The sequence below is a fragment of the Periophthalmus magnuspinnatus genome, chromosome 19 (genome assembly GCF_009829125.3).
Source record: "Periophthalmus magnuspinnatus isolate fPerMag1 chromosome 19, fPerMag1.2.pri, whole genome shotgun sequence".
In the NCBI taxonomy this organism is placed as follows: Eukaryota; Metazoa; Chordata; class Actinopteri; order Gobiiformes; family Gobiidae; genus Periophthalmus; species Periophthalmus magnuspinnatus.
In genome coordinates, this window is record NC_047144.1 from 23,612,815 (window position 1) to 23,626,810 (window position 13,996).

General features: G+C 41.6%; 1 protein-coding gene and 1 pseudogene across 1 annotated transcript in view; one reads left to right on the forward strand and one right to left on the reverse strand.

The window, feature by feature from the left end:
• Nucleotides 1–3,449, reverse strand: part of LOC117386930 (glutamate receptor ionotropic, delta-1-like) — a 386,841-nt gene extending 383,392 nt beyond the window's left edge. Inside the window, exons 1-2 of the mRNA XM_033984304.1 lie at nt 3,401–3,449; nt 2,716–2,871 (exon numbers count right to left, since the gene is read on the reverse strand). Coding sequence (XP_033840195.1) covers nt 2,716–2,871; nt 3,401–3,449 — 205 coding nt within the window. The remainder of the gene's footprint in view (nt 1–2,715; nt 2,872–3,400) is intronic.
• LOC117387370 (26S proteasome complex subunit SEM1-like) overlaps nt 1–13,996 on the forward strand; it is a 214,338-nt pseudogene that overhangs the window by 139,196 nt on the left and 61,146 nt on the right.

Here is a 13,996-nt window from a genome sequence, read left to right on the forward strand (position 1 = left end):
ATCACAATACAGCAAATCAAAACATAAATAATCATCATAAAATTAACGTTAAAGGTCATAAGTCATATGCACAGCTAAACAGAACAGCCTTGAGCATGGATCTAAAACACGCGTATGCTAACTATACACTGAACCTAACACACACATATGTTAACTATGCACTGAAGTTAACATGTGCATATGCTAAGTACACACTTAAGTTAACATGTCGATGCTAATTATACACTGAAGAGAACATATGCATATGCTAATTATGCACTGAAGTTAATACACACATATGCTAGCTATATGGTGAAGATAACACATGCATATGCTAACTATACGGTGAAGATAACACATGCATATGCTAACTATACACTGAAGAGAGCATATGAATATGCTAACCATACACTGAAGATAACATGGGCATACGCTAATTATACACTGAATTTAACACACGCTTATGCTAACTATACAATGAAGTTAATACACACGTATGCTAATTATACACTGAAGTTAACATGTGCATACGCTAACTATACACTGAACCTAACACACGCATATGCTAATTATACACCAAAGCTAACATACGCATATGCTAACTATACATTGAAGTTAACATACGCATATGCTAACCATACATTGAACCTGCCACATGCGTACGCTAACTATACACTGACCCTAACATACGCATATGCTAACTATACACTGAAGCTAACATGTACATATGCTAACTATACTCTGAAGCACACCTAGGCTATATGTTAACTATACACTTAAGCTAATACATGTGTATGCTAACTACACACCAAGATTAACATACTTATGCTACTTATACACCTAAGCTAACAAATACGGCTAATTATACATAGTGCTATAGCACGGCAGGTCACACAGGTGCATTCAAAACAAGAGCATGAATCCAGAAAAGTTTGCCTGAAAAAATTACCCATGATGTTTGCATGTGTTTGTGTATGTGTTGCATGTTTGTGTACCGTTGCCATAGCAAAATACTATATCTTTTGTATGGTCCTCAAAATGTCGCCACAGGAAACAGGAAGTTGAAACCCCTGCATAGCATTACAACTACACACACAAAATCTACTAACGGACCACATCAAACAGAACTGCTTAAGGCAATAAGAACGAGTTATGCTCCACTAATTGTGCAAAATTAATGAAATAAAAATATAATCACGGAAATGAATTTAACACGCACGATTGTTGGGTACAAATTGGGGATATTTTGTTGTAAGTGGTTGTGAATCCAAGCGTAACGAATTTGCAAATTCTCAATTAGAGGCAAAGGAGAAAACTACGGTGGCTGTGAAGGTCAAGTATCAATGAGCTTTTAATCTCCTTGTACAATTATGTGGGTTAAAATTGAAATCATTATTTTTTTAAACTGTTATTTTTGCATTGTGCTGGAGGAAGAATGGACTTTTTGTTATGTTTTGTGATTCAATTCGCTGCGGATCAGACCAGTGGTTTTGCTGGGGTTTTGAAGGACAGAACATTCATAACAGAATTAAAACTTTTCTCAACATCATTTTGGCAATACGTTCCGTGTACTGCAGCGCACTCGCTAGCTCAGTGTTTATTAAAATCTGAATACATAAAGTAAACAATCTGAAAATTCAAATTACCATATTTTTCGGACTATACATCGCTCTGGAGTTTAAGTCGCAACAGTGAAAAAATGAATGATAATGAAGAAAAAAAAACGTAAGTCGAACTGGACTATAAGTCGCATTTTGGGGGGAAATTTATTTTACAAAATCCGAGATCAAGAACAGACATTTTATCTTTAAAGGCAAGTTATAATAATAAGAATAAAATAGAGTACAACAAGCTGAATATCAGTACAGCACGCTAACATAACACATTTATATTTATTCAGCGACATGAAGCACAGACAGAACTGAACACGTGTCTGGTTTGTTAACGTAAGATATTAACAGTTAATCAGAAAAATATAGCAGAAAAAACAAGTAAGTTTACTCTGGATCTCACTCCAAATCAATAAATCCATTGAAGCCTAGAGTGTCCTCGTGTAGTTGTGTGACAATAACGAAGATGTGAAATTATATATTTTAATAATTTCACATATAAGTCGCATCTGAGTATAAGTCGCACCCTCGGACAAACTAAGAAAAAAGTGCGTCTTATAGTCCAGAAAATTAAAATAAAGATTCCCCAAATATTTGTATATGTAGAGTACGTTTCCTATAGCGGTTAGCATTAGCAAATCTCAAATTATCACTAATCCAGAGGGCGTCAGACGGTACCAGTCCATCGACTATATTTATGTCAGAACCTCGTTTAAAGTGTTGAGCGTTTAAACCTTTTGCTGTTTTATTTTAGATCACAATTAGCATAAAAATGGCATCTGAGCTAACGGCTAACGCACTTTCATTTGAGATTTCTGAATTTGTGTTGTCCTGGTGAACATTTAGCGCCACTAAACCTCCTCTTTTACACGTGACTACTGAGAAAAGCAGAAACATGACATAAATATCAAGAAATAATGGTATGGTATATACTTTAACATAGGGACTAGCTTAGCATTTTTACGTTAAGGCGCGTTTTATTATACGTAACTTCGAGGGCATGGTTCGAACCCACAGTTTTTTCCTATCCATCTTTTGTAAATATCTTCCTCTTTATCTCTATGTGTTTGCAGCAGATATTTGTCCCTCTGAGGCCACCGTAGCTATACTCCCGCAGCGTTCTTACCTTCTTGGACGGCCTGGAAGGGGTTGTTGGGTTCGATGAGTTTGATGGAGTGCGTGATCTTCTCACTGTGCAGAATATCGTCGCTCAAACTCAGATCCGACACGGCCAACTGGAAAACCTCATCGTCCCTCACCGCGTTCTCCTCAAAGATGGCTCCTGGGATCACAAACGCAAACAAGGAGATACATCAGTTTAAGGAACGGTCCAACACTTCCAACACAAAGCAAATATTCCGTGTGTCGATGGAGCGTTTGGAAAAAAGTAAAAACTGTTCGGACTTGTGGCGTAATGACGATTTAACCAGGGAAAAAAGTGACGAACTTAAACAAATCAAAACACTACCGGAGCAGTGTTCAGGGTGTCGGCTCAACGCAGCAAAATTGACCAAAGTTTAAACTGAAAAATGCATTTGATTGATTTGATTTATTTCTATGGCATTAAACAGCAACTTCCAGGCAAATGGTGAGGGCATCAGACACACAGGAACATTTCAGAACATGTTTGTAGAGGTTTAAAGTACACGGTTTGCAACTTTTTCACAGAATAAGACGCCATCAGTGACAGTACTTCAGTTGGTCGTGTTTATCCACTGATCTCGGCATAAACATCACTCGTTCATCGATGAGATTCACTGAGTCACAGGTTGGAAGCAGGGCCGGTTCAGCCTATAGGCAGACTGAGCAACTGCTTAGGGTCCCGAGGCCACAAGGGGGCCCTCCCAAGAGCCTATACATTTATATTGAAAATAATACATCAGGTTTTATTAAGCACAGGGCTTGTGTGTTTACAGCAGCCTAAATATTTAAACTTCAAAACTATTACATTTGTTTTATATCTATAGTAGTAAAATATCTGCTGCTGCTACGTTTGTTTTTGAGTCGGGCAGACGTGACGGCAGGTATGTGTTTACACCGGTGCAAGGACCCGACATAATGTAAATTTAAACTGGAACACATTAAAATCCACCAGAAATGAAGAAAAAATGTCTAGAATTGTAAAAAAAAAAATCATGCTCCCCCTCCTTATATGTTTGTGTTCTGTTCTTGTGACGGTGATAGCTGTGACGTTCTGGATGTTTTCAGTCTGATGTACGTCATATAAACACAAATACAATGAGTCAAAGTGATGAGAGCAGAGTCGTAACGTTGTCAAATGTGAATCACCAATCGCTGAGCCAGAATCCACTGTCGGGGGGGGCCCCAGAGAACAAAAAAAAAATCAGCTTAGGGCCCTCTGTGCGTATGAATGCATGTGCGGTTCCTTGATGTAAAACGGCTAAAAGGTGGAAAAAAAAAGCGGCATTTTCCATTTACATGAGCACACAGGGAGGGCATCTGACACAAAGGGACATTTCAGAACACGCTTGTCGAGGTCCAATCTACAGGGTTAGCAGCTTTTTACGCAGAGAAAGGCCCCATGGAGACGCACGGACATTATATCACCTAAGTAATTGCAGCCTTGGTGACTTCCTAATCACACCGTTCACATTGTGGTTAATCTTGCGGCTCTGTGGCTAATTCCGTAATTTGCCGTGATCCGGTGTTGTTTGGGGCCGAGATAATGAGGCATTAGACTCATGTAGCACTTATGAAGACGCTTTATAGAAGACCTTCAAATAACTATTCATTCGAGTGCACTATTTAACGTTAGAAGCGCCGATGTAGAGCCACTTTGAGATAACATTTGAACCGGACTTAATTAAACCTGATCTGTTGAGCCATTCTCTGGACGTCAGGACAAAAAGTGTAAAATGTTCAATACAGATTTCAAGGATCGCAATAAAAAAGCAAAAGCTCAAAGAAATAAGGTTGTCAAAGGATTGAATATCAGTTATTAATCGATATTACAAAAGAGTATGGAAACTAGATATTCATTTGAGCAGGTATTGATATGAAAAAGTCACATTTACAGGACAAAAATTAACCTTTTCTGAATAACTTTCTATTACTACTACTGCTATTACTACTATTACTCCGTACAGCAGGGGTGTCAAACTCAAATTCACTTTAAAAACAGACAAATTCACAGGCTAAACTCACTATTTATTAAAAAACTGACTGCACCTGATGTGTAACGTTCAACCTTTTCATATGAACTTTAGTTTTGCTTAAACACAAAATCTCGTACAACTCAAGCTTGAAATAAATTTGAAATAATAAAAACAACACATCAGTACGATTCATTCACTGAAAATTCAACTTTTAAACTATTAACAGTTCATGCCTTGGAGTAGAAAACATATTCAAGCTCAATTTGCTAAACTCTGATTTGTCCTGCCATTGGTCTCGACTACACACCAGCGCACTAGCAAAGCATTCTGGGATTTGTAGTATTAGTGGTGCATGAGCTCATGGGCCGGATTTAAAGCCTTGGGTGTGGTCGTGGGCCGGACCATGTGGAGGGGAGGACTTTTTTTTGTTTCAGTGTCTTTATGTATTTTATTTTCAATGTTTAGTTGTTTATAGTTTATTTTTAAGCTGTTGAGGTAAAGGGAGTTAAAGGCTCTTAAAGGACGGAGCTGATGGAGAGATTCTGATAAAAGTTACACCTGCACCACCTGTGAGGATGGTGTAGACCTGGAGGAGGGGCGGGAATTTAAGCCAATCAGTCAGTCTGTCAGGGGTGGGGAGGAGGGAGAAGGGAGAAGGAAGGAGGGAGAAGAGAAGGGAGGAATAAAGGAGAAGGAGCGAGGAGGGGAAGGAGAGGAAGTAGGAAGGAGGGAGAAGAGGAGGGAGGAAGGAAGGAGAAGAGGAGGGAGGAAGGAGAGTAAGTAGGAAGGAGGGAGAAGAGGAAGGAGGAGGAGGGAGAAAGAGGACGAGGTGGAGGATGATGACAACGAAGAGGACGAGGAGGAGGAAAAAGACAAGGAGGGCGATGAGGAGGAGGATGACGACAACGTGAAGGAGGAGGAGGATGAACATGAGCAGGAGGAGGAAGACGACGACAAGGACGAGGACGACGAGGACAATGAGGAGGACGATGACAAGGAGGAGGACGATGAGGAGGAGAAGGAGGAAGACGAGGAGAAAGATGAGGAGAAAGACAAGGAGGAGGAGGAGGATGACGAGGAGAAAGACAAGGAGGAGGACGAGGAGGAGGATGACGAGGAGGAGGACCACGAGGAGGAGGACCACGAGGAGGAGGACCACGAGGAGGACTTCAGTGTAGTTGTGGACGTGGTTGTTTGGCAGATTTAATTTAAGTTCCTCATGTTCTGTTTTCATGTGAACAGTTTGTTATTTTCTTAGATTATTTTGTCGTCTTGTAAATAAATTTCTGTCTGGTAAAATGAAACACAAATGAATTTTACTCAAATACAGTGAGTTCCTGAGTCTCGTCACTAATAGAAATGATCAGGTTTAACATTTATGAATTTACCTTTTGGATATTTTGGACATTTTTGTATTTTTTCTTGCGTTTTCAGACATAAACATGAACATTTTTGGACGTGGTGTTTGCTGATGTGTGCATTGTGTCACCATGGTAACTGCTAACACTCTGCCCATAGCGACAGATGTACTGTAGCTCACCCCCAGCCTGGCATACATAACCCTTCACCAGAAAAGTTCCAGAGTGCATCTTTAGGACTGAAGCAGGTTTGAAACGCACATGTGTGACAGTTCTTTACAGAGGTTTTCTCCTCCCTCTTCTCTCTCCGGGAAAACATCGACTCGCCTCCTCACACTAACACACTCGAAGATTAATGGTGCTTTCCAGGCAACTAACTGGGCTTTTTCCTGCCTCTGACAAGGAAAAATGCCCTGGAACGCCAACTGGTCATTCCTTGTTTGTGGTTCACAACTGTGAACCACAAAAAAGTGTATCTGCGACCTTAAATAACACCTGAGCGAAGGAAACATCTGGTACAGGCGAAATGTGATAATGTTCTGTTGTTTTAAGTGGGGCTAAACACTTAAACTCCGCCCACAATCATGTTTAAAATAGAGCTGAGGGGCGGGGTCTGGAGAACTAAAGGGGAGACTGAGGGAGGAGGAGGGGCGGGGTCTGGAGGATTAAAGGGGAGAGTGGGGGAGGAGGAAGGGCGGGGTCTGGAGGACTAAAGGGGAGACTGAGGGAGGAGGAGGGGCGGGGTCTGGAGGACTAAAGGGGAGAGTGAGGAGGAAGGAGGGGTGGGGTCTGGAGGTATACGCAACAGTGTGATTGGTCGAACAGGTATCCACATTTCAAACTCCACCCTTGCAGCCAGGTGTTTGTGATCAGAAACACTTTAATCAGAGCAGTCCTACGTGATGTCACATAGTACTTGAAATTGCAGAGGCCACTAAAGGCAGCACAGTTTAGCAGCAAAATAAAGTTGATTTAGAATTTAGTTCAACTTTAACGTGTTAGAGATGTGTGTATAACATTACTTAGCTTTAGCCGGTGGTTTAGCTTTAGCTTTATGTTTTTTTAGATACAAGTTCATTTAAAGCAGACACATTGTGTTTGTGTGTCGCTCTAAAGTTATAATCTCTGACAGACGTGGATCATTATGTTATGATTTGGACATTTTACATCACAATATTCATCTAAAACCACTAAATAAAAGAAACAAGTCCACTGCGGTATCCAGTGGGAGTTGACGTCGCCGTGAGCGTCATCACAACAAAGCGTCATCACACTAGCAGATTTGTACCAAAATGATTACACAACGCTGCTGAATCCTAAGAGTATCACCGATTAAGAGAATAAAATTGGAGAAAATGTAGAGAGCAGTGGGCGTGTAAGGATGGCAGTGAAAACGGGGGTAGAGTGGAGCAATATGAGGTCTTGAAAATGAGCTACTGTATTAAAAATTGCTCAAACCTGCATGAATCACTTTAAATACAACTCCCCGTGAGAAAATACTGAGGAAAAACAACTATAACATGGTTCTGAAAAGTCCACTTTGTATAATGAGTCTGCTTTAAGTAAGAAACAACCAATCTAGCAGTGTTTTGGGTCTCTTCAAGCTCTTTGAAGCCCAATGAACCCTCCTCACGTGAAGCACAGGTTAAGTTAATCCTGACTTTGAGCTCACTTCTGTTCGAGCTCTGTTAAACCCGATCAACACTCAGGTTAACTTAATCCAGGCTTTGAGTTCACCTCTCTCCATCTGCTCACATAAATCAGGAGCAGTGTGACTTTCTCCTGTTCATCTCGGGTTAAAAACAGCTCTCCATAGAAACGTTTCATCCGCGCTTCGGCCGACCGTGGCTCTGTTTGATGTTTTATTCACCGCGGCAGCACAAAACCCGAATGTGCCGTGAAAGCATCAGAAAACATGAAAAATGCTTCGAAAATCTCACATCTGTCTCGCGTACGTCTCCATGACAGGCTCGGGATGGAGTTATCCTAAGAAAACAAGAGACGTCGGCTTCATTGAAAGGAACACTGAGATTCACGATTCATCAAAGTCACTGTAAATAATCGATGAGACTGTTTTATATCGTGTGTTTTCAAAGGAGCTCAGTTTGGAAAAGCAATTCAACGTTTTATGGAAAATGGTTTGAATAAAATATTTGGGGTTTGTTTATTTTTGGATCCAATGCTAAACTGTGTTGATTTAAATGATCCTTAAACCGAATTTTTAGGAATCTCCAGTTTGTTCATTTTAGATCTGGTTTAGTCCTGGTTTAGACCTGGTTTAGTCCTGGTTTAGATCTGGTTTAGTCCTGGTTTAGACCTGGTTTAGTCCTGGTTTAGTCCTGGTTTAGTCCTGGTTTAGTCCTGGTTTAGTCCTGGTTTAGTCCTGATTTAGTCCTGGTTTAGTCCTGGTTTAGTCCTGGTTTAGACCTGATTTAGTCCTGGTTTAGTCCTGGTTTAGACCTGATTTAGTCCTGGTTTAGTCCTGGTTTAGACCTGGTTTAGTCCTGGTTTAGACCTGGTTACTCCTGGTTTAGACCTGTTTTAGACCTGGTTTAGTCCTGGTTTAGTCCTGGTTTAGACCTGATTTAGTCCTGGTTTAGTCCTGGTTTAGACCTGGTGTAGTCCTGGTTTAGACCTGATTTAGTCCTGGTTTAGTCCTGGTTTAGTCCTGATTTAGTCCTGGTTTAGTCCTGGTTTAGTCCTGGTTTAGTCCTGGTTTAGACCTGGTTTAGTCCTGGTTTAGACCTGGTTACTCCTGGTTTAGACCTGTTTTAGACCTGGTTTAGTCCTGGTTTAGACCTGATTTAGTCCTGGTTTAGTCCTGGTTTAGTCCTGGTTTGGTCCTGGTTTGGTCTTTAATATTCTCTATAGCTCTGGATTGAGTCATTATAGAATTTTTGTTTAGCCTAATGTTAAACCAATCAGGCGGCACCGAGGCTGCGGACGACAAGAGAGGAGGGAAGAGAGAGGGAGGAGGGGAAGAGAGAGGGAGGAGGGGAAGAGAGAGGGAGGAGGAGAAAAAGAGGGAGAGAAGAGAGAGAGGAGGGGAAGAGAGAGGGAGGAGGAGAAAGAGAGGGAGAGAAGAGAGAGAGGAGGGGAAGAGAAAGTGGAAGAGAGGGGAGGAGGAAAGGAAAGAGATGGAGAAAGAAGAGGGAGAGAGGAGGGGAAGAAGGAGAAAGAGGAATACAGATATATACATATATCTATATGATTTATCCGTGTGTTGTTGTGTGATTTCTCCGTGTTGTTGTGTGATTTCTTTGTGTGTTGTTGTGTGATTTCTCCGTGTTGTTGTGTGATTTCTCCGTGTTGTTGTGTGATTTCTTTGTGTGTTGTTGTGTGATTTCTCCATGTTGTTGTGTGATTTCTTTGTGTGTTGTTGTGTGATTTCTCCGTGTTGTGTGATTTCTTTGTGTGTTGTTGTGTGATTTCTCCGCGTTGTTGTGTGATTTCTTTGTGTGTTGTCGTGTGATTTCTCCATGTTGTTGTGTGATTTCTTTGTGTGTTGTTGTGTGATTTCTCCGTGTTGTTGTGTGATTTCTTTGTGTGTTGTTGTGTGACTGACAGGAGGCTGGAGTCGTCTCTGATCCTCTGAGTATCTGTTTATTTACCAAACGTTGGATGGCTGTGTGTTTTGGCGTTTTGGCGTTTAAAGCGTCGATGATCCTCGTGGTATTTCACACACAGTCGATGAGTCTGAGTAATGCGTCTTTTATTAAAACATCTTCAGTTTAAATTACCTCTGAAAATATCAATAAACAGCAGAGTCCTACAAACAAGTCTGCAGTACTACACAATACTGCACTATACTACAGTACACAAACAAGTCTGCAGTACTACACAACGAAATACTGCACTATATTGCAGTACACAAGTCTGCAGAGTACTGTGCAGTACTACACAATCCTACACTATACTACAGTACACAAACAAGTCTGCAGAATACTGTACAGAACTACACAATACAGCACTATACCACAGTACACAAACATGTCTGCAGTACTACACAACAAAATACTGCACTATACTACAGTACACAAGTCTGCAGAGTACTGTACAGTACTACACAATCCTACACTATACTATAGTACACAAACAAGTCTTGGTCCTGGTTTAGTCTTAGTTTAGTCTTGGTTTAGTCCTGGTTCAGTCCTGTTTAGTCCCTGTTTAGTCCCGGTTTAGTCCCGGTTCAGTCCTGGTTTAGTCCCTGTTTAGTCCCGGTTTAGTCCCGGTTTAGTCCCTGTTTAGTCCTAGTTTAGTCCTGGTTTATTCCCTGTTTAGTCCTAGTTTAGTCCTGGTTTAGTCCCTGTTTAGTCCCTGTTTAGTCTCAGTTTAGTCCCGGTTTAGTCCTGGTTCAGTCCCTGTTTAGTCCCGGTTTAGTCCTGGTTTATTCCCTGTTTAGTCCCTGTTTAGTCCCGTTTTAGTCCCTGTTTAGTCCTAGTTTAGTCCTGGTTTATTCCCTGTTTAGTCCCTGTTTAGTCCTAGTTTAGTCCTGCTTTAGTCCCTGTTTAGTTCTGGTTTAGTCCTGGTTTAGTCTGGCTCAGATTTGGTTCTGTCTCTGTCGCTGTGACAGATGAGCGTCCGCGGCGCTGTGTGTTTAGCTCCGCCCGCTCAGAATCACCGTGCCAACGCTCCACAGACAAATGAGTCCAGCCTCTGCAAGTGATTAGAGGAGATGAGATCCTGAAATAAGGAGGAGGGAGGAAGAAGACGAGGGGGGGAGAGGAGGAGAGAGAAAAGGAGAGATGGAGATGAGAGGGAAGGAGGGGGGAAGGGAGGGAGAGGGGAGGAAAAGGAAAAAGGAGGGAGAGAGAAGACGAGAGGGGAGACAGAGACGAGAGGGAGAAGGAGGGAGGGAGAAGACAAGAAAGGGAGGGGAGGGAGGGAAAGAGAAGATTAGAGGGGGAAGAGAGGGGGAGAGGAAAGACGAGACGGGGAGAGGAGAGGGAAGGACGGGGAGAGGGGAGGAGAAGGAAGAAGGAAGGAGGGAAAGAGAAGACACACGGGAGAAAGGGGGAGTGGGGACAAGAGGGAAGAGGGAGTGAGAGAGATAGAGAAGACAAGAGGGGGAGAGCAAGAAGAAGAGGGGGAAAGGGGAGGACAGGGAAGAGGGAGGGAGAGAGAAGACAAAAGGGGGGGTGAGAGGGGAGGGGAAGGAAGAGGGAGGGAGGGGAAGGAGGGAGAAAAGGCAAAAGAGGAGAGGGAGGAAAGAGGAAAGAAAGAGTGAGAGAGAGGGAGGAAGGGAGATGAGATCGAGGAGGGAGAGGGAGTGAGAGGAGGAGAGAAAGAGCGATTATGTCTGAGATGAGATCTTAAAACTAGGAGCAGAGAGAGGAGAGAGAATGAGGAGAGAGGGGGGTTTGAGAGATAGCAGAGGGAGGGGGAGCAGATGGAAGGAGTGGGGAGGAGAGAGATAAAGAGGAGAGAGAGGAAGAGACGAATAGATGAAAGAAATGAGTGATGTCTGACCAAACAGAGCACGGCTTTTTAATGTTATTAACTCAAGGAAAGGTTAAATAAGAAGTGACTCAACAGAAGAAAATGAACAAGACTCGAACCCACAACCTCCTCACAGAGAGACAGGACTGAACCAGGACTAAACCAGGACTAAACCAGGACTAAACCAGGACTAAACCATCACGACTCTGCACAGTCTTATGGACAGGGTGGTGCTGCTGCTGCTGGTGGTGTTAATTATCTTGTGATATCGTTTGCAGCTCGGTGTTTTTCTCTGGAGGATCAGACGAGCCGCAGACTTCACCTGAGGAGCCGCTTATGCAAGAGATGAGTCAACGGCAGGAGAGAGATCCAGACTCGGAAAGTTCTATAGAAAGTCATTTTAGAAAACAAGCTCCTTATTCATGCAGCAGATTTGGCTTTTTGCAGCGTCAGACAATGCCCCTGGTTCAGAAAAGAGCGGGTATTATGTGAAATCCACTTTTTGGAGTTTTCTACCATGTTATGACGTCATTTTCTCATCAAACAATCATTGTTTATTAAAAGTACAATTAAATAGTTTTGAAATATATCCAAATAATTGAGTTTTCCCTTGACTTCTGCCTGTTTGACACATGGTTGAAGTATTTTCAGTTATTTTCTGACAAAAATTCCATCGCTTACTTTTCTCCAACTTTATTTTGAAGTGACATTTAACTGAACTGTCACAAATTAGAAACATATATTTTAGCGCAGAGATATAAATGCATCAAATGAAAACAGTTATTTAAATTTAACGTCAACATAAACTCTATGTTTAGCTTTTTTTTTAAAGTGCGCAACAGTTTCAAGTTTTTGAGAAGAAAAACACATTTTTCACAAAAGTTCAGCTATAAAAAATGAATTATTTGTCAACTCGACTTTACTGAAGTGCACGCGACTGGGAAGAACGTACCTCGGATTAAGGACTTTGATGAGGTCCTTTACAAATGTAACGCGAGATGGGACATGGGATTTGTTTATGGCGCTGGGACGTTTTCTCTTATGGCGCGACTTCTGCGAAAAACTGCTTTATCTTTGCTGGCTATAGTTTGTTTGTTTTTGTTTTTTTTGTTTGTTTTTTGCAACTTGCCCCACTGTTCCACAACTTGGTTTAACTCTTATTTTTTTGGATTCCTATGTGTTCTTTTTCGTGGACCTTCTTTACGTGATAGAAGAGTTTTTTGTGTCGCAAAACCATAAGACGGAGTTTCTTTACAAAAAAATATCTTTATTTTCACTTATGTAAACTTAGCGTATGCATAGTGACAAGACAACACTAATAAAATCACCGCCGGCTATTTATTTATATATTTGCAGTAATAATTGATAAAGTGAGGTTAGAAATGATAGAAGAGAAATGGCACAATAGACTCGTCAATCAATCGTCTCCATGATATGTATCGTCGTATCGCCCGGCAATAGTCTCAACATGTGTTTTTACAACCAGAGAGGACAGCTGGTTGTTTTTAGAGGTGTGTGCCGCATACTGAGGACACAGCAGTCTCAAACAGGACTGAAGAAACCCCACGAGAAATCCACAGAGGAATCAGGAGAAATGAAGAGGAATCAAGAGAAATCAGGAGGAATCAGTAGAAATCAGGAGGAATCAAGAGGAATCAAGAGGAATCAGGAGGGATCAAGAGGAATCGGGAGGAATCAGAAGGTATCAGGAGGAATCAAGAGGAATCAAGCGGAATCAGGAGGAATCAAGATGAATCAGGAGGAATCAGGAGGAATCAAGAGGAATCAGGAGGAATCAAGAGGAATCAGGAGGAATCAGAGATTTCTAGTGTGTGCACATTTGCAGCAGGAGACAACGACAGAAGCAGTAACTTTCAACACAAGTGACTGAAATAACTCACTTTTATCTTTACATTGCTAATGATTAGATGTTAGTTATAAATACAGACAGTCAAACGGTGAGCTAGTTTCAGAGCTCGTTTGTGTGAAATGGAGGATCTGGATGGAGCAGTGGAGAGACACTGGTAGGAGACTCTTCTGTGACCTGTGTGTTTTCGGAATAACAGGAATATTACACGTGTGTGGAGGAACATATGGCTGTTCTGGACCTGCTCCGCTTCAGGGAAAAAACAGGACACAGGATACAGCGCCCCTGTCTGACCAGTTGTTGTTAGTGCTTTACACATGTGTCACTGTCATGTGTCACTCAGATGGTTTGTAGAACATAGTGATAATTCCACAGACACAATAGTCCTGAAGGTTGAGCTGCATAAATGAAGTGTAGGAGGACAAATCTGTGAACAAACTGCCCTGTTTGTGTCAAATACAGTCCAAACATTCATTAACTGTAAGTCTGGGGTTCTCTAGTTTAATAAGTCAGTAAAAATTTATTTACTCATTTACAATGTAGCTTGTATAAAAAGTGGTGTTATTAAATTGTTATTGACTAAATATTGACGTCCATCTCAAGTCTGTTTGCCTCCCCATAAAAGTC